An 18,860-nucleotide genomic window follows, 5' to 3' on the forward strand; every position below is an offset into this window, starting at 1 on the left:
AAAAATACAACGTGAGGAGAGTTGGGCTAAATTTTAGCCCAATTAATATTTGACCCAACAAAACCCTAATTTCAGTGTTTGTCTATAAATTGATATCTGCAGACACTGCCAAGTCTTCTCCTGCGTATTCTTAAGCTACCGTGTTTTTGGATCGAAACCTCCTCCGCGGCGCCGCAATGGGACACTCCAACGTTTGGAACTCTCACCCCAAGAATTATGGTCCTGGTTCTCGTACTTGGTATGTAACTGTTTAACTCCCATTTCAAGGCTTTAGCTTTTTAATCTCAACGTTTGTTTTTTTATCTCAAATATATATTACCCTTTAGTCGTTGCTCTTCCTATTTTTCGTTTTCCCTTATTTTAGATTGTATAATGGCACAGGTTAAGTCTGAAGAATTATGCTATGAATCGAAACTGCGTTTTTCTATTAGTTTTTTTGTTTCATTTGTTTTAATTTAATTTGGCTACTTGTTTACGACATTTATTTTGATGTCGAGTGTTTTGTTGCACCATATAAGTTTAATGATGATTTAATACATAAAGGTAGTTGGGTTCGGCTGATTCTATCAAGTGTTACCGTTTGCTTTAATTTGTTTTCCATTTTGCTGTGCTTGTAGACCGTGTTCATATTCTGAATGTAATCATGTGATGATTTGATCCATGTATTCTACCTACCTAGCTGCATATGGTTTTGGATGTTATTGCTATTATATTGCCACTGGATGAACATTTGAACTTTAGACTGTTATGTTTTAGGTTGGTTTAGATGCGTTAGGTGCATTTGATGTTGTTTATCACATGTATTTTTTTGTTTTTAAATTATACCAATGAGCACTGCTAATTGTTATTTTTTTTGTTCTTACAGCCGTGTGTGTGGAAACCCACATGGATTGATCAGGAAGTATGGCCTTATGTGCTGCAGGCAGTGCTTCCGTAGCAATGCCAAGGAGATTGGCTTCATCAAGGTATCTGTTTCTGCTATTCCCAATTTTATTCTTTCTAACTAATTCAATGTGATATATGCGTCAATCTGTTACATGCATCTTGATAGGTTGATTTGCTTTGAGTCATGTAGCTGTCTTGCCGTTTGTTCTAATTACATTTTGTTGTTGTTGCAGTATCGCTAAGGAGCTCGTCACCTCCCTACCAATGTTTTTTTTCTGGCCCTAGGATGTTCTGAGGATGTTATGTTTGAAGAAACTTGAGACTTTATTTTGTCAGACTTAATTTGTGGATTTAAGAAATACTTTTAAATATATTGTTTTGAACTTTCTATAAGTGATCCTATAATCATTCTCCATTTTATGCATATGCATCATACGATTATAGATTGATTTTAGTTTTGAATCATCTAATAATATGGAGTGATTAATCAAACACACGATTTTGCAATTGCTGATTGCTATTAAATACCGAAATGATAAGACAGATAAATATATTGTCATGCAATATTGTCCTTGACGCTACAATCAATTTTTTTTAACAGACTCCTAATTAATTGACGTAGAATCGTGTTTAGACGAGTAATTTCCAAGGAAAAAATAGGAACGGAACTCATAAACGGCTTTAATTGTTTCTGTAGGTTAATTTTCTGCTACTTTTCTTTTAACAGAAAAAGAAGAATGTTAAATTTGGAAGTTCTGGTCGAGTAGTGTTCCAGTCTTTACTCACGCATTTCAGCTTAACGTCTGAGAAATTAATGAGAACATTGGTTCTTGGTTAGTCCTGGCCTTTCTCCAGTAGTGTTGTTTGAGCTAATTTGTGAGACAAGATGAATATGGAAATGTGGGTTGTCTAGTTTTCCTGTTTTGCGTAATGCAGCTGAATAAAATTGACATGTACCAATCTCGTCGAAATAAATAAGTTATGGATAATGAATGGAAGCACGATTGAATTGGACATTGGTGGAAAAAATTGGTACGAACTGGTTATGTTAATCTCGTTGCCGTGGATTTAATGAACTTGTTGGCTTCATAGGGTGCGACCCACAGACAGCCAGAGAGAGTGAAAGCACATAAACGATCAAGTGACCTGCTTTATAAGTTGTACCAACTACTAAATGCAGAGTTCCAATTTCCTTCTTCTTGAAGGCAACTCAGCATCTTACTTTTTTGTATTATTCTTCTTTTCATGCATGATGACCACACCTGCCATTCTTCAATATTTTTTCATTTCTGCTTTTTCACCTTATCCGTCTCCATCATAACTTTTACTGTGCAGGCACCCAACATCTGGAATCATCACTACTTTGTAACCAAAACCAATAGAACAGTTGATTGCTTAGGTTTAATAAATCTCCATTACCATAATAGGTTGAAAGCAGAAGTATGGAAATTATATTATGCTGCATTACTAAATTTCGATATGAAGTATCTTGTTAACAACTTCAGATTTTGATGGAAACCTGTAACTATAAACAAATTGCAAAGGATAAGGATTCGTTAAGGTAGAGTGATCCACAAAAGACAAGAGTGGCACGAGCAGTACTTTTTTATTGGTAAGATGTTGCAAAAGAGAAAAGGTGTGGTGAAGTGATTAAATCTATAGAAACAAATGGTACATCTACTAGTCTAAAATTTTACACTAACTATTTAAAAGATAACAACTTCTGTGATTTTATAATAGCTATTTTAAATATCATATCTATAATTTCAATTGAATATCTATAATATACAGAAATTAAACTCAAATTTGAACAGATCATAGTGGTCCTTATGATAACTAACATAAGGGAATAAAAGAAATACTTTCCACTCTGCGAATCACCTAATTCGGGAGCATGGAGAGTTAGTTCTAAAGCTGTGCACAGGGTCCACTCCTAACCAACTTATTGCATCACCCCAAAATGTTTTAAAGAAAGATCTTATCCCCAAAATGAGTTCTACTACGTCTGATGTTGTATCACAGCTTTCAGACATAGTTTAAGGATATGAGTTAGAGAGAGAATCACAATTTGTAGTACTTATGGAAAAATGCAGATGATTTAAATCCATATTTATGGACTTCTTGGGAAAGTGTTCATACTCTGTTGAAGAGATCCAAGTAGAAGGATTGAATGCACAGACAACGAGTTTGTTGTATCATTATAAGCAAGTAGTGACCGTGCAAGAGGTGACCTCTTAAATGGTATACTGTATAGTGCATGACTTTTGAAAAGAATATTTCGTTACACAAGTAAGCTGTCATTTTCGGTATCCCTTTCTCCTAACAAAAATTGGACTGTTCACAGATTATGATGATTGAACTTTTCACTGAATTTTATGCTGCGTTAATAATTATAATAATTATAGTCCAGTAATATTTTTGCCCAGCACTGCTTTAAGATAGGAATAGAAGAGGGTGGTAATAAGGCTCTTTGTATTGATTGCTTATTTTGAAGTGGCCTAAACATTTCCAAAATGTCTACATTAAGTTACTCTGAGATTACACCATCAAATCTTCTATAAGGGGATGATGACCCTTGGAGTTTTTGCTTTTTAATTAATGAGATGTATTATGAAAATGAATGATTTTATAGAAACTTAGCCTCTAAGAGTATTCAATTTATCCATATTAGGGTAGGGTGGTACAAAATTCAAGTTACTTTTCTTTTTGTTTTGGTTGTGTCGTCAAATGTAGTCATCCTCCAAAACAAGAATGAAAACCAAAATATTAAGCCATAAAATAGGAAATTCCATAGAATGAGGTTCTTTTCTTAAGTACTCAAAGAATTAACTCAACAAATCAATTATCAGGAATCTTGAATCTTTGGCTTCAAGTGTTATTAACCCCAGCTTAATATAATAATTATCACATTTTTGAGCATGCAGAATAGCCGCCAACACAGACACCAACTTTGAGCCCCAAAGTTGCTTATCACATTTTTTCCCTCTCTCTCCCATTGATAAAATAATCACACACTTTCCTTGGTAGGGTTGAGTTGGAAAGGAGAAGCAAAGTTGGAAAGCTATGGGACAGAGGAAGAATTATTTCCTTAAGCCTATAATAACTTCCGAAGCAAAGTTAATTAATACCCTATAAACGGACATCTATGAGTGTGTGTGTTTACTTTTTATCCAATTATTCCATTGAGTGTAACTTAAGTTATATGCCTTCAAAGAATTATGCCTTTCTCATCTTTCCATGATACATTTGGCAGGGATTCGTTAATCAAATACCATAACCATATCTTCTTTTTTTAGTGTTTTCTAATGCTAAACATGAATTACAATCAATCAATAAATCAATGAATGTTAACTGAAGTGAGTGCTTCATCTAAAACTATTCACAATTATGAATATGAACCTGTAGTTTTTATACAGAATCAATATTATCTGGCTATGAGCAGTGTGCAGCAGAAAACAAGTAAGAAACTCAGGACTGAACAATCAGTGTCCTTCTCCGTTGAAGTAGCTAGTTGGGGTTGATAATCATGTTGGTCTAACATCTAACTAATTATCAGTTAACAGGAAAACAAAGAAGAATTCAACCAACCCCAAGTCCTAAGTTTGTTGTGAGTTCTATTGTTTATAGGATCACCTGGAAACTATTTTGGATAGAGATGTCTCTAGGTATAGGCAAATGCTAAAGTAATTATGGTTCTGATGCCACATTATCACAATATGGAACACATTTTTCTCATAAATGGAAAGAAGAGTAAAATTAGACTATAAAGGAAAGGAAAGGAAAGGGTTGCTTCAATACAAGTCAAGATTTGGAATTATATGCAAATACTGAAAAGCTTAATATTATGTTTTATCAAATAAACCAGTACCTCACAAGTTTCAGAAATCTTAAATATAGCACTACTTTAATCACTTAACTCAATTGTTAATCTACTTGGTAAATAGATCTCAGTTAGAATAACTGTGAACCCGTGACAACAGCAAGGAATAATTTTAATGTAGTCCATTAATTAAATAAGTGAAGAGCTAAGCCCTCAGCCTAGGAAATAGTCACCATCTTAACTATTTTTAAAAGAGAAGATGCTTTGAGATCAAACAAGAAGCAAGCAGATGCGTTTTTTATCTGAATGAAATGCAGTAGAAGATAGAGAGGGTAGAAGAAAACCAAAGGTTGGAGAGAAGAAAGAAGAAAGTGGAGGGAGGATGTTGATATTAAGAAATAATGAGATGCGTTCAATGGTTGCAATGAATGGCGTAGATGGAGAGTGACAGAAAGGGATGTGGCATCTTAATCTAGTTATAATAATAAATTGATTATAGCTTAGCTTGCAAAAATCACAATTAGGCAACATTGCCTTTCTGGTTGATAACGCCTAAGCTTTTTGGGCATTTCACTGATAGCATCAACCACTGTATTTGATTTAGAGCTCCTTTCATTATGGTTAGCTCATTCATCTCTTTCCCAATGAAGTGATCCATCTATCTCACGTCACACCACTGCCAAATCTTACTCTATATACGCATTCTCATATTATATACACACCATATACACACGTGAAATCACACGACATCACATAGTAAATATACATATATATGGTGAAGTCCTTCTTGTATTCTTTGATACGAAATCAAACATGCTACTACATATTATAATACCTTTGAGTTATAATAAAAATTAATGTTTCACAACGACATGAAAAAGACAACCATGTAATCCTCATGGCAGAAATAGCTAAATCCAAACAATGTCTGTAGCTGTGGGTTGAATCTTGTGACTGGCTAATTTTGGAAGCTACCTACACAATCAGTGCTTAATTCACTTTAACACACAGAATAAGAAGGAAATAGCGGAAATGGGGTTGTGAATATTGAGAATAATATGTGTATACTTAAATAAGTGTTGGTTTTTCCTTATTCATGTACTTGTAGCTGTGGAAATGTATCATTCATGACAGTGGCTTAGCCGAAGACTTGAAGGGAACACCATTAGTGTCATGTTTGGTAAGCAGAAAATGAAAATAAAATGAGATATGTAATGTAATGTAATGTATTTAAGTTTAATTGAAGTCTAAAAATGTGGCCTACTTGCTTTCTTTGTTTTCAAATCTCTCCTACCAAATGTTTTGAAATGCCAAGCTACTAACTGAACCGAGAATTCCATGAAAATAAGAAAGAGTTTGAATGTTTGAAGAGAGCATAAATTGATGCAGTATCAGTTTACGAAAGGGATGGCCCTGATTGGTGAAAGACTCCATTTATGGTCAGAATTTATGAAAACTATAATTAGTTACCAAAAGAAGGTTTATTTTTTAATTACTCTTTAATTATGTGTTGGTATAAAGTAACGTAATCATATATTTGCTATTAATTTCTTTCGGTAACTTGACAACATAAAAATGATGCCATTAACAATACTCTACTTTTACATATTAAATTAAACTACATTTTCTAGAGTGTGACAACTTTTTAGCTAATTCTCCCTTAAAGAATGCTATATGCCTTATTCTTAAATTATTCTAAAATTATATTGAAAAAACAATGTATCATGCATTACGCCAATAACTTACTGGCATTTCAATGTAAAGAAAGTATATCGTTGGCCGAAAAGAGTTTGAATTAAAGAAAGAGATGTGATTCTCCTTACTAAAAAGTTAAGTATGTCTCAAAGTAATACCTTGATTTAATATATAATAATAAAATAACTTCGATTTAAAGAAAACGTTTAAAAGTTGATAGAAAATTAATTTGAAATGATTTTATTAGAAAATATAGCCATGTACATTTTTTCTTTTGGAATAAAATTTAACATAAAAAGGAGATATATTTTAATGTAATTTTTTTTGGGTATTTATGTAGTAGATTGATTTTTTTTAATATAACAACTAAAATTAATAAAACTCAAAAGAAAATAAATATTCTATATAAAAATAAATAGTTTAAATATACTTTTTATAGTTTAAAATGTTTTTCTATGCAGTATAACGTACGTCAATCTCATAATTTTAATTTTTCAAAATTTTTATTATTCTCTATACATTTTACTTCACTTTAAAATACCTACTAGCACTAATTCAAAATCAAATCCATCCAATGAGAGAAACAAAAACATCTTTACAATGAACTAAATTTGAACTAGTAAGAAACTTTAACTATGAAGCTTTTTTCCCTCATTACATTACTTTGTTTATGGTTAAATGGTAGTACTATTTTATTATATTTTAAAATTTCCATTCCTTTTATATATACAACATATGTATATATTATATTCATTTTTTGTTTTTTTCTTCCCTTCCTTAGAAGTAAAAGGAAGCGATAAATTTTAACATAGCATGGCATAATTAGGTTACACACTAAGAATAAAATGGCACATTGTAAGGTAAAGGAATATTAAGAAGAAGAAAAAGTAATAAACAATAAACTTAGGAATAACAGAGTTATTAAGATTAACACCTCATAACGTTTCTCCAAAGACTCACTCACCTGTGGACACTCCACTCTACACGTTATATTACACACTCTCTGTATTTCTATTTTTATTTTTGTTTTCTCTTTTTTAATTAACACCTACTTCCCTTTCTCTTTCTCTTTCTCTCCAAAATCCCACACCCTGCATCGCTATTTCTCTCACTCACTCACTGTTCCTCTCAAATGCTGAATCTGAACCACACCCACTGATCTGCAGGGTGGAAAACAGGGTCAAGATTTGAGCTTTGGGGAAAGAGAAAAGGAAAACCCTCATGAGAGAGGCAATGTGAGGGAAGGTTCTAAGCTTTAGGAAATGGTGGCTGCCATTTCGGAAGACCCATTGACCTCTTCTGAGAAAGACAACAACAACAGCAATGGCACCATACCCAGAAGACCAAAGGGTAGGCAAGTTTCTTCAAGGTACATGTCTCACTCTCCTTCACCCTCGCCTTCTTCAACCACAACAACAACAACAACAACTTCAACCTCAACATCAACGACAAGTTCTTCTTCTCGTCGATTCCCTTCCCCTCTTCTTTCTCATTCCACCAATTCCTCTACCCCTTTGGTACCAAAGCGTTCCCAATCGGTGGACCGTCGCCACCCGCGCCCCTCAACGCCGCTTCCCGAGGCGGCAAAGCTTCTGGTGACTTCCACTCGGAGCCTGTCGGTTTCCTTTCAAGGAGAGGCCTTTTCGCTGCCCATTAGCAAGACCAAAGCCACCGCCGCCACCCCTCCGCCGCGGAAGGCCGCGACGCCGGAGCGACGGAGGGCCACTCCAGTGAAGGGGGAGAATTCAAGGCCTGCGGATCAGCATCGGTGGCCGGCGAGGACCAGGAAAGTGGATCATCTTTCCAAGAGTGTGGATATCAGTGATAAGAAGAAGGTTGTTGGGAATGGGTTTGGGAAAGTGGTGAGGGATTTGCAGAAGTCAATGGTGGTGGAAGGTGAAAAGAGAAGGGCTTCTTTTGATGGGTTAGGAGGGTTGAGTTTGGATTTGGGGAAAGTTGAGTTGTTGAAGGGTAATAGTAATGCTAATAATAATTCTATTACCAATGCTAATAATCATAATAATAATGACGGTGGTGGTGGGAATTTGGTGAGTAAGTCTTCAATGTCCTGTGATCTCACTGCTTCTGATACTGATAGTGTTTCCTCTGGGAGCACTTCTGGAGCACATGACTCTTCCGGGGCTGTCAAGGGCCCTAAGGAGCCTCGTGGCATTGTCATGTCTGCCAGGTTTTGGCAGGAAACTAATAGTCGGCTTCGCCGTCTGCAGGACCCTGGTTCACCCTTGTCCACCAGCCCTGCTTCTAGGATCGGGTTGCCAAACAAAAATGCACAGTTGAAAAGATATAACAGTGATGGTCCTATGTTGTCGCCACGAACTGTGGCTTCTCCTGTCAGGGGGAGTGTGAATGCTCGGCCTGCTTCGCCGAGTAAGCTTTGGGCAGGATCCTCTCCTTCAAGAGGGATGCCTAGTCCTGCTAGGGTGAGAAGCACAGTTGCCAGCGCCATCAATAGTGGTTCGGGTAACTCACCATCCATTCTTAGCTTCTCCGCTGATGTGCGGAGAGGGAAGATTGGGGAAGATCGGATATTTGATGCACATACATTGAGGCTTCTGTATAACCGGTATGTTCAGTGGCGGTTCGTGAATGCTAGGGCGGATGCTACATTTATGGTGCAGAAACTAAATGCTGAGGTATGGTTAAATGTGTATTAAGGCATGCCATATTTAGTACGTATTGTAGTTGCTGTTATCTGTTTTTGACATTAATGTGTCTAATTATTAGTTATTTTGGTAATTGTATTTTTAGTGCTTGTATATTGTAGCGTGTTTTGTGGAGTGATTCAGATTAACAGGTCACACTTGTAACACTCAATAGAATACAATGTGCTTAGGAATGCGTTAGAAAACTATATTTGAGATGCACTGTGCTAGAAGTTTAGGCTGCTAAGGTCATAAGATCAATGTAATGCCTCATTTTCAAGGAAATACGCTAGCTTACAAAATACTGATCGACTAAGACGGTGAAAATTGTTATAGTTATAACTTTTCTTGAATGTAGCATCTAAACCTGGAAAATGTAGATAGTATTTCTCATCTATGTTCATTGCTCGTAAGTGCTTGAAGATTTCAAAGAATTATCGTTATGATTGCAGATAGATTGTGGCAGGCTTGTTAGAGAAAGGTGTGGACTTTTAAGTAAAGGTTGATGAGAAGTTATCTTTGTTGCTAGTGACTTGATGAGGATGATGTTTTGTGAAAAGTTATCATGTAGAAATGTATAGGTAGTGGTGTCCCATATTTGGTTCAAGTTTGCAATTTCTTACAAGTAGAGGTTTAGGAGTGATTCAAACGGAAATGTAAACTCTTCAACCTTCTATCTGTGTGAACCAAAAGAACATATAAAATGCAGGGATAAAGGGTGTCTTTGAATACTCGTACACTTAAGTATATGCACAGAAAATAGAAGGTGAGGAAGTGTACCTTGCATAAGACTCTTGGTATATAGCTTGACCTAATATCTTGTTGATCTTTGAGTCAGGTATATAAGGAAGTTGACACCACTTAATCTTTCTTACATCAATTTGTAGGCCCCAGAAATGTACAGGTCTTAGTGACATTCAACAATTGTATTCATGATTAGTGTTCTGAAATCTTTATCATGATAGACGGTCACACATATCCAGAAGTTATGTTTTTTGTATGTATATATCTACATGCACATTTAATTTGTCGTGTTGTGAAATGTTTTACTCCCACTATGTTTGGGATGACAATCCCTATGCCTTTGGGTGATAGCAATTACAGTACTTCACCTCCTAATAACTATAGTTTGACCTAAATTATTTTTATTATGGCAGAGACATTTGTGGAATGCATGGGTAACAATTTCAGAACTTCGGCATTCAGTCATACTTAAAAGAATCAAGCTTGTATTACTGAGGCAAAAGTTGAAGTTAACTTCCATTCTTAAAGGACAGGTATGATTCAGCGTTTTCAATTTTAAAATAATGTCTCTTGTGCAATGAATGTCACTTGTGAAAGGTGTTGCTTGATAAAATTCACATTTTAATCTGTACTGCTTTTCTGTTATAAATAATTGCTTGCTGTTGAAGTGCATTTCCTGTTTATGAATTGATGCAAATTTGACTATTTGATAATATTATAGCAATTTAATATTGTTACTTCGAAGCATATCTTGTAAGAATTAAATGTTATTTTTACTTGAGTTGATAGCCGTAATCAGCATTCATCAAGTCATTTGATCAGTTAGTTCTATCATCATAATCAAAGTTTATTTTGCTTGGATATAGATTTCTTATTTGGAGGAATGGGCCCTTCTAGATAGAGATCACTCCAGTTCTTTGCTTGGAGCAACTGAAGCTTTGAAGGCCAGTACACTCCGTCTTCCGGTTGTTGAAAAAGCAATAGTATGTGCTACTTTTTTTTTTTTTTGGATGCTATACACTATTTTAGAAATAGACTATCAAATTTTGAACTGTTATTGTTTATCAGGCTGATGTACCAAATCTAAAGGATGCTTTGGGGTCAGCAGTTGATGTGATGCAGGCAATGGCATCCTCAATATACTCTCTTTCTTCAAAGGTGATTTTTTTTTTTTTTATTTCTTCTGTATGTTTCTTTACAAGTTACGGTGATGTTTCAATTGTCAGTTTAGATGTGCAACGTCTGCATGAAACCCATATATCTATAATTTATTTTTCGGACTTCTGTTTGATATTTGAAGTAGTACTTTGCTTGTTTCAGTCATTAGTCAAATTGTGTCAAGTCAGTTGATGCTTTTTTCTTTACTGTTAATATTATTCCAACTTTTTTGAAAACATATATTAAATTTAACTATAGTCACTTGTTTGACCTAAACTTTCCAATACATACTAGTTACTATGTTTGGGTAAGCTATCCTTATTTTTTGTATTGTCAGTATTTGATGTGCTGCTGTTTGTTGCATGTTAATGCCTATTTTACTTTTTTTATGCTCTACCTCCTCCTTTTGAGTTGTGGCAATTGAATGTTCAGGCGTGTTGTTAAAAAAAGACAATAATTTGGAATTCCTTTGTGGCTTGATGCTTGGCAGTTGCATTTTCTTTAACCTGTTTTGAATTTTCACATTCTTTACTGAATTTGTTGATTTATGGCTCCTTGAACTATTTCTTGGTTAATAATATAGGTGCTCTAAACCTATGCATTATTGCCTGGGTTCATTTCTGCAACCATCATATTCTTTTACTTGCTGCAGTAAACTTTCCATCTAATATGATGTAGACAGATTAAGTCTAACATCTAAGCTCACTAGGTTGGGTGAGTTACATAGACTATTTAACACCATTTAGCTCTATAGAACAACCAAATCGTAGCAAAAGCATTGACTAGAACCTCATTGACACCTTTGTTTTATTCACATTACTGTTGCTCTAGACCAATCACTGACTTGTTCATTTAGTTCCATGTGGAATTGACCTTTGGGTTACAGATATGCATTTGTTTGCACTTGTGGTGGTATATCTGAACACATTGAGTTTCTAGCAGGTGGAAGAAACTAACTGCTTGGTGGCGGAAATCCTAAAGGTGACCTCAAAAGAAAGGTTCTTGCTTGAACATTGCAAGGAGTTTTTGTCCTCGTTAGCAGCCATGCAGGTAAATCATGTTTGCTTGAAGCTCTATCTAATTCTGATATGCTGCATCAATGCTTATTGCTATTTTGAATCTAATAAATCTGGCAGGTCAAGGATTGTAGCTTAAGAACACATACGTTACAACTTTCGCGTGCGCCAAATTCCAGCTGCCTGACAACACGTGTGTAGAACTGATCTTATTTGACTGCTCACTCTTAATGCTAACACTACTCCCAGCCTTTTATTTTCCACGGGGTGGAGATATAACACCGAAGGTAATAAGAATGGAACGGAGTTAATAGCTAGCTTTTGGTGTTCATTTGACATTTTTGAAACCTTTTGTGGCCTTGTATGTCGTGTGTAGTATATCTCTGTGTCTGAATATTACAATTTACAAAGGAAAAGAGGTGGCTTTTCGCTCACTAGTTAGCTAGCTGTATACAATTACCTTGTCATTTGAGGAAAAGCGGGTGTCTATGTATATATCTATATGTAATCAACTAATCATTGTTTATTAGGTAGTTTGCTGCTTAGATCTTCATTTGAATCCCTGGTATATGTCTTTACTGTATTTTGTCAATGTAGTTTTAGCAACCAGAGACATGATTTTTGCATATCATCGGTGTCATTATTCGTCTTGGACTGTCAAATTGCTAACTGGTGGGAGAACATATGTTTGAAGTTGTCTATGAACTTCGTTGTTGTTAACAAGTGAGATGCAATCATGACAGCATAGCAAAGATGCAACTCAGGACCATTCGTTTAAGAAAGCTACCATGATCAAATTAAGACTTTTGGGACAATTATTTAATTTTCTTGTACAAATTTTTTGTTTCTCAATTGAAAATATACGGACGATACTGTTTCCCCTACCCCGGAAGAAGAAAAATGAAAACTAAAAATGTGTAGATCTTGCAAAGATAACTTTGTTTGGAAGCAATATTGACCAATGAACCTAGTTTCTAAATTAGATGTATTTGTAGATAGATGTCATTATCACCAGAATCAAACAGACGATTTTTAAGCAATCGTAAACAGTTAGCGTGAGGACTGGTAATTGGGATTGAAAAAGAAGAAAGCCAGGAATGTACTCCAACCACAAAGCAACACGAGCCCTATTTCCTGCCACTATTGCAGCCTGGCTAACGTTCTTTTTAATTTGCCGTGTCAGGAAAAAGTCGTATCCATATTTCTTTTAATAAATAATAAACAAATTTTCTCCATACATTTACATAAATTCTTCAAATTTTGTTATGGCATTCTTGCCAACTAGATCAAGAGCACTTGTTACTGTTGGGCTCACTACTTTTGCTTCTGATTTTTGCAATTGGGATACATCTGGCATCCTCCAATTTTATCTTTAGTTGAATAAGGATTAACTGGATTCCATTAGTTGATCAACATCACACGTTGACCTTTATATGGCAAGTTTCTTTTTAATTCTATGCCGAAAATTGAGGTGGAAGTACAACAATTCTGCTTGACTGTCAGGTTCAATTTTATTTTATTTTTATCATACGAGAGACTGCAATATATCTTCCAAGGAAAAAGGATAGGGAATAAACAAATGTAAAGTGGCAAAGTTCATGGTTAGAGAACAAACGTGCACACTAAAATTCATATTTTGAACCTGACCTGGATAAGGGTGTTGTTATCAATTTCAATTTACTTTGACGGGGATAAAGACAAATCAATAGGAAAGCATATTGACAGTGACCCGTGCCCAACAATAAGCTAGCGATTTTACATTTAGTTTTTGGTGTTCACTAGGAAGAAGTGCAACAGTAGAAATGAAGAAAAAAATAAAATAAAACACAGTGACCATCAGGAATCACGCTGGAGGATTTGGATAGACTTTGGGCTTCGGCTTCACCTCAATCTCGTTTACACTACGAACGAAAATAGCATCCGATTCGTTGCTGTGAATGCAATGAACAAAGTTAATTAAACTAGTTCGTATAAGAGAGACAGATAATTAGATGCAAAACATACCTTTTAGGTCCTTCTTCGAAAGTGTAACTTGATGCAACAGCCAACAGGCGTCCATCTCTGCTAAACGAGAGTGCGGCAACGCTAGTTGGATATTTAGAGTACTAGAAGAGAAAACGGAAATTTAGTCACTTCACTAATTACATCAAGAAAATTTGGTCACTCAATTAAACCCAAAGCAAAAAGGAATAAAACCTGGTATAGCCTCTTTTTATTGTTTCCGTCCCATACGTTAACATACCCATCACAACCTCCCGTGGCAAATGTGCCATATCTGCGGACATTTTTATAAGGTGGTTTTGTTAATAACGACTAAGTCAACATATGAGTTGATAATCCTAACAGGCGTAGATGACAACACCATTTAATTCCAAACTCCATTAAATGGGTGTCTCAGCATTTCATCTTTGGATCTCTTGAAATTATAAATATATGAAAGAAGGGAAAAAGAACTTTCATCTACATGTATTTATGCTCAAACTACAGATGTGGAGAAATCAACTCCATCTACTTAAACGAAAAATAACTAAACAAGAAATTTTTCTTAATATAAAAATGGTGACTCTTCAAGGTCCCCACCAAGGAGAGAGTCCTGGGGGATAGTGCAAACTAGCTAAAATCCCACAAGTGGAAATACTGTTTTCACGATTTAAATTTATGACCTCTAAGTCACAAGGGAGCTATTAAGAATTCTTTCTAATGTAATTTATATTTTTACTTATGTTTCTCAACAGGATTCCTGAACGATTACGCTGCATCTATTGACACTGTAAATCCTAGAGAACCAACTAAGCAAGCAATTTTCAATACTTGTTAGAGTGCCTCAATTCATGGAGATGATAAAATCCAGGTGAAGAGCTCTTACATGGGGTGGAATGCAATTGCATTTACAGGATAGACTATGTCCCTTCCAGCTTCCGATTTTCTGTGACACTTGAAAGCATATCTACATGATGGTTAGGCAAAGGTCATCAATAGGTAGAAGTTAGTGAAGATATACTGTTTTTCATATGCACTAAAATACTATTATCTATGCAACAAGAAGTTCAAAATAATCACATAACATTAGTGTTAGAAAGGGAGAACATAGACGTATAGAGAGAAATGGATACTTTTTCGCTTGGCTAGCCTCTGAGAGGTCAAAGAATTCCATTGCAACCCGGCCCTCAACAGAACTAAGTGCATATCCTGCACAAAGCAGTTATTTGAGTATGAAGAGTAACAACTATCTCGGCTAAGAAACAAAAAGAAAAAATAGTGCGTCATCTTCAGAAAAATATATGATCGTATTTTAGCCATTAATTAAAGTTCACCTGTTCCATTAGGGTAACAGCGAACACATCTGGTTTGATATTTCAATGAAGATTCTCTTTTTTGCTCAGGTTGAGACATGTTCCTCAAATCATAGATATTGACATGTCTTCCAGCTGTTGCTACAACCAGGCGATGTCCAACCAGTGAGAGAGAGTACACACGCTCAGGTTGTGGATATGTCCCAACTAGTGTGCGCTCCTGTCCACTGGCGCCTCTAGGGTCCCAGCATTTCAGCGTTTTGTCCCAACTACCAGTGATCAGTTGGCCTATAGTGACAGAAAAGATAGATGTAAATATCCTTTTTTGAGTAATGAATTCAGTGGCATTGAACCATAGATGAGATGAGGTCAGCATTATAGAGATAGAGAGGAAAAACCTGCAGCATACGAGTACTCAACACAACGAACAGGTGCATCATGCCTCCCCAGAATATCCTCTTTATTGGAGCTGAAGACAAGCCTGGAGCATGATAATATAAAGGGTGAGTTATTCTCCCCTCTACTTAGAGATGAATGCCCTCTTTCCGCTCAGAAATGTTCAAAATACACTTCATCTCCCCCTTTTTAGAAATTACATTTATTTCTCCATCATAGGGATTGAATGTCTTAAATTTTAATCCATTCTAAATGTAAACCAATCTCTTTCACTGGTAACCAGCAACTAAAGACAAGCCTCTCCCAAGGGGTGTTTTCTTGATGCAACTTCGAAAGTCACTGACAATTAATTTTGAACTTTGTACTGTCAAAATTTGGAATTTAGAGATTAAAAATGATGTTTTATATACACATAATTGCGGTGTTGGAACTTAACTAATAGTATTCATCTCATGTTCTGAAGCCCCAAAACGGATAGTTGGAATTATAAACTAACTGATGGTATGACCCACTAAATGTGAAGCATATTAATCTCTCTAAAAAACGTGATCTTCCAAAGTAAATAGTAAAGAAACGTAATTTCCAATGTCAAGGGCAATTTCTTTCGAACATAATGTTATCAAATGTTGGACTTCACAATATAAAACCAAGTCTCAAAACCCCAAAACTCATATTTTCACATCATCTTCTGAAGCATTAATGCCAACAGTTGTGATTCAAGAAACCTAACCAATGATATTGAGAGACACTAGAAGAGAAAAATCGAGAGCATGCAATCAGCATAACTCACATTAATCCATCATAAAGAAAAAAAAAAGGAGAGCTAATGTAATTTAAGGATATAAGAAAGAAAAATGTGTAATTTAGTTATTCAAGTAAAAGGAACAACCAAACTAGGTTACAATCTCAACAGCAACAGAAGTGGGTAAATTTGAAATTGAAGAGAGTGAGTGATTGACCGTCTAACAGTGTTGTCGGCTGCGGCACTGAAACCAGAGGAATCGTCGTGGAAGCAGCAATCGAGAACAGGGCCAGCGTGCATGAACTCTCCTCTCAACACATTGGCGCTCGCATCATACAGCCGCACACTCTGAATCGCACGCGCGCACACACACAAAACCACCAACAGAATAAAATTAATAGCATACACAGCAAGTAAGTAGTAAAGAAGTGAGAAAGAGGAGCATGCATATCACACATACCTTGTCCCATGAGGAGACCAAGAGATGGTCGCTGTGATTTGAGAATCGGAGATTCGTTATGCCGTCCGATGGAGGATTCGACAACTCTCGCCCCGTCGCGGCGGGAACCGCAGATGCCATGTCTGGGATTTGTTGAAATTTGAAAAGTTTGGGGTGGGAAGGGAGAATTCAAAATTGGATACAAGACTGCACCCACCTAAGTTAAACACACGAAGTAGGGAGAGCGGGTGACCTAATCAAATTTCAAAACAAAACCATCCTATTCTATTTCTTATTTTCAACATAAATCATTTCTTAACTATATATTTATTTTTCAAAATTAATCTTTCTATTTTTTTTTATATTTTATTTCTTCTGTTAAAGTATGACAAACCCCTTTTATGAAGTATTTTTATGCAGATTTTTTTCCCACCGTTTTCTTTGTTTTGTTATCAAATAACGCATTCATTCTATTTGTCGAATTAGGAAATGGAATTTTTTTCATCATATTATAAAATATTCAATTTTCTTTTCAATTTAGTCATATTATTTCTTCTCTCCACCTAAAACAAAAACAAAGATCAATACTACTTAAAATTAAATGTTGCCAAGCAGTTTGTTTACAGTTTATTGATTAATATGAAATTTTAATTCTTTTTAAACCTCGAAAGACACTCTTTAGATATTTCTTTTTGGTTAAGAAGGGAATTCTCATTGGAAATAATTACAATTTTTATCTCGATCTGTATATAATGTTTTTTATGCTATTCTTTTTGAATTGTGTAATTCAAAAATTATTTTCTTAAATTTTTGTATTATATAATTTAAGAATTAATTTTGACTTTTAAATAATATAACGCTAGTCTGCATGTTCCATGGTTTTGGTCGTTTCTTTGTAAGTTGGTTTCATGAAAATCAAATCCAAAAGCCTCATGTCAAATATAGCAAGACTAACATAACACATATTGATATACATCTAACAAAGATAAAATGATGTTAAAAAAAATAAACTTTTGTAATTTTTCGAAAAAAAAGAAAGTAAAAATAAAGAAGGTTAGTGTCAATTAAAAAAAATAGGTGTGTCAAAAGTATATGTTTTTTCATGTCAAAAGCTGAAAAAATGCCACAGCCTCATGCTCAAATGGTAGCATGATTGTTATAACAACGTACGTGGTATAGATATTAATACGAGAGAATGTTACATTATTCAAATGAAAACAAGGCATATATAGTCTTTACGAATAAATCTGTAATGTTACAGCGTGCTTTACAAATAAATCTGTAATGTTACAGCGTGCTTGGCAGTTACATATATAAATGCCTCTTAATTAAGATAAACAACTGCAACTAATAAAGACTAGTTCTCCCTTTAATACAGGAGATTTATTAAAACATAAAAAACTGAAAAAATCCTAACTAACAATGAGATCTTTCAGGCGACGCGAGATCGGAGAAGGAGAAGAAGATCTTCGAGTCGTACGATCTTACGTTTTGAAACGCAATTTTGGCTACCATGGTAACAACCGTCTAAACTTTCATGAAGTATTCATCTGCTTATTATTGAAAGTCTTATCGTCGATTTTCCATTTGCAAGCCCGCCTTATTATTTGGTATCGTATCATACCCAATTGGATTGTACCCCTCGATATAATGCTAGTCTGCAAATAACTGTTGCATGGTTCTGCTCGTTTCTTTGTGAGTTGATTTCATGAAAATGAAAAGCAGAAGCCTCGTATCAAACGACCCAATTCTCCAAAAGTTGCAAAAATGCTACAACCTCAACACCCTTAAGCAAGCCCATGCTCATGTGGCAGCAACTGGCCTTTCATTCCAGAAAGACTATCTGCGCCACCTCCTTAACATATCCTCCAAATTTTCCTCAACCTATGCAATTACCATCTTTAACCGTATCCCAAGCCCAACACTTTTCCTATACAATAACTTCATTTTTCACTCTCTTGTCACAAGGACCAAATTCATCTAGCCTTCTCACTTTATAACCAGATTCT

At 35.3% G+C, this 18,860-nt stretch overlaps 3 protein-coding genes across 4 annotated transcripts; 2 read left to right on the forward strand and 1 right to left on the reverse strand.

Annotated features, from left to right (window-relative positions):
* The first annotated feature begins 78 nt into the window (after positions 1 to 78).
* Positions 79 to 1,278, forward strand: LOC108325382 (40S ribosomal protein S29). The gene is made up of 3 exons (XM_017558451.2): positions 79 to 238; positions 866 to 965; positions 1,119 to 1,278. Exons 1-3 carry the CDS (start codon positions 177 to 179, stop codon positions 1,125 to 1,127), a joined length of 171 nt encoding a protein of 56 aa, XP_017413940.1. The 5' UTR covers positions 79 to 176; the 3' UTR covers positions 1,128 to 1,278.
* Positions 1,279 to 7,387: 6,109 nt separating this feature from the next.
* Positions 7,388 to 12,778, forward strand: LOC108326583 (QWRF motif-containing protein 2). Of its 2 annotated transcripts, none has more exons than XM_017560165.2 (6): positions 7,388 to 9,054; positions 10,221 to 10,340; positions 10,674 to 10,790; positions 10,876 to 10,965; positions 11,905 to 12,015; positions 12,102 to 12,778. In XM_017560165.2, the coding sequence occupies exons 1-6, from the start codon at positions 7,663 to 7,665 to the stop codon at positions 12,180 to 12,182; spliced, it is 1,911 nt and encodes a 636-aa protein (XP_017415654.1). In that variant the 5' UTR covers positions 7,388 to 7,662; the 3' UTR covers positions 12,183 to 12,778. The 2 variants fall into 2 exon arrangements, with proteins under 2 accessions (XP_017415654.1, XP_017415655.1); XM_017560166.2 differs by having other exon boundaries at positions 7,390 to 9,054; positions 11,908 to 12,015.
* An 831-nt stretch (positions 12,779 to 13,609) lies between these two features.
* LOC108324926 (mitotic checkpoint protein BUB3.1) lies at positions 13,610 to 17,140 on the reverse strand. Its single transcript, XM_017557877.2, has 9 exons — positions 16,873 to 17,140; positions 16,630 to 16,760; positions 15,673 to 15,755; positions 15,296 to 15,562; positions 15,095 to 15,170; positions 14,848 to 14,928; positions 14,178 to 14,256; positions 13,986 to 14,086; positions 13,610 to 13,912 (listed from the first exon to the last, which is right to left on the reverse strand). Exons 1-9 carry the CDS (start codon positions 16,990 to 16,992, stop codon positions 13,825 to 13,827), a joined length of 1,026 nt encoding a protein of 341 aa, XP_017413366.1. The 5' UTR covers positions 16,993 to 17,140; the 3' UTR covers positions 13,610 to 13,824.
* Positions 17,141 to 18,860: the final 1,720 nt, after the last annotated feature.

Source organism: Vigna angularis, chromosome 3 (assembly GCF_016808095.1).
Source record: "Vigna angularis cultivar LongXiaoDou No.4 chromosome 3, ASM1680809v1, whole genome shotgun sequence".
In the NCBI taxonomy this organism is placed as follows: domain Eukaryota; kingdom Viridiplantae; phylum Streptophyta; class Magnoliopsida; order Fabales; family Fabaceae; genus Vigna; species Vigna angularis.

Excerpts from the sequence above, each read along its gene's own strand:
- LOC108325382 (XM_017558451.2), top strand. The coding sequence starts at position 177 with ATGGGACACTCCAACGTTTGGAACTCTCACCCCAAGAATTATGGTCCT. Across the intron at positions 239-865 it reads GGTCCTGGTTCTCGTACTTG|CCGTGTGTGTGGAAACCCAC; the intron begins GTATGTAACTGT and ends TTGTTCTTACAG.
- LOC108326583 (XM_017560165.2), top strand. The coding sequence starts at position 7,663 with ATGGTGGCTGCCATTTCGGAAGACCCATTGACCTCTTCTGAGAAAGAC. Across the intron at positions 10,791-10,875 it reads CGGTTGTTGAAAAAGCAATA|GCTGATGTACCAAATCTAAA; the intron begins GTATGTGCTACT and ends ATTGTTTATCAG. Across the intron at positions 12,016-12,101 it reads CCTCGTTAGCAGCCATGCAG|GTCAAGGATTGTAGCTTAAG; the intron begins GTAAATCATGTT and ends TAAATCTGGCAG.
- LOC108324926 (XM_017557877.2), bottom strand. The coding sequence starts at position 16,992 with ATGGCATCTGCGGTTCCCGCCGCGACGGGGCGAGAGTTGTCGAATCCT. Across the intron at positions 15,563-15,672 it reads TGAGTACTCGTATGCTGCAG|GCCAACTGATCACTGGTAGT; the intron begins GTTTTTCCTCTC and ends CTGTCACTATAG. Across the intron at positions 14,929-15,094 it reads GAGGCTAGCCAAGCGAAAAA|ATATGCTTTCAAGTGTCACA; the intron begins GTATCCATTTCT and ends ACCATCATGTAG.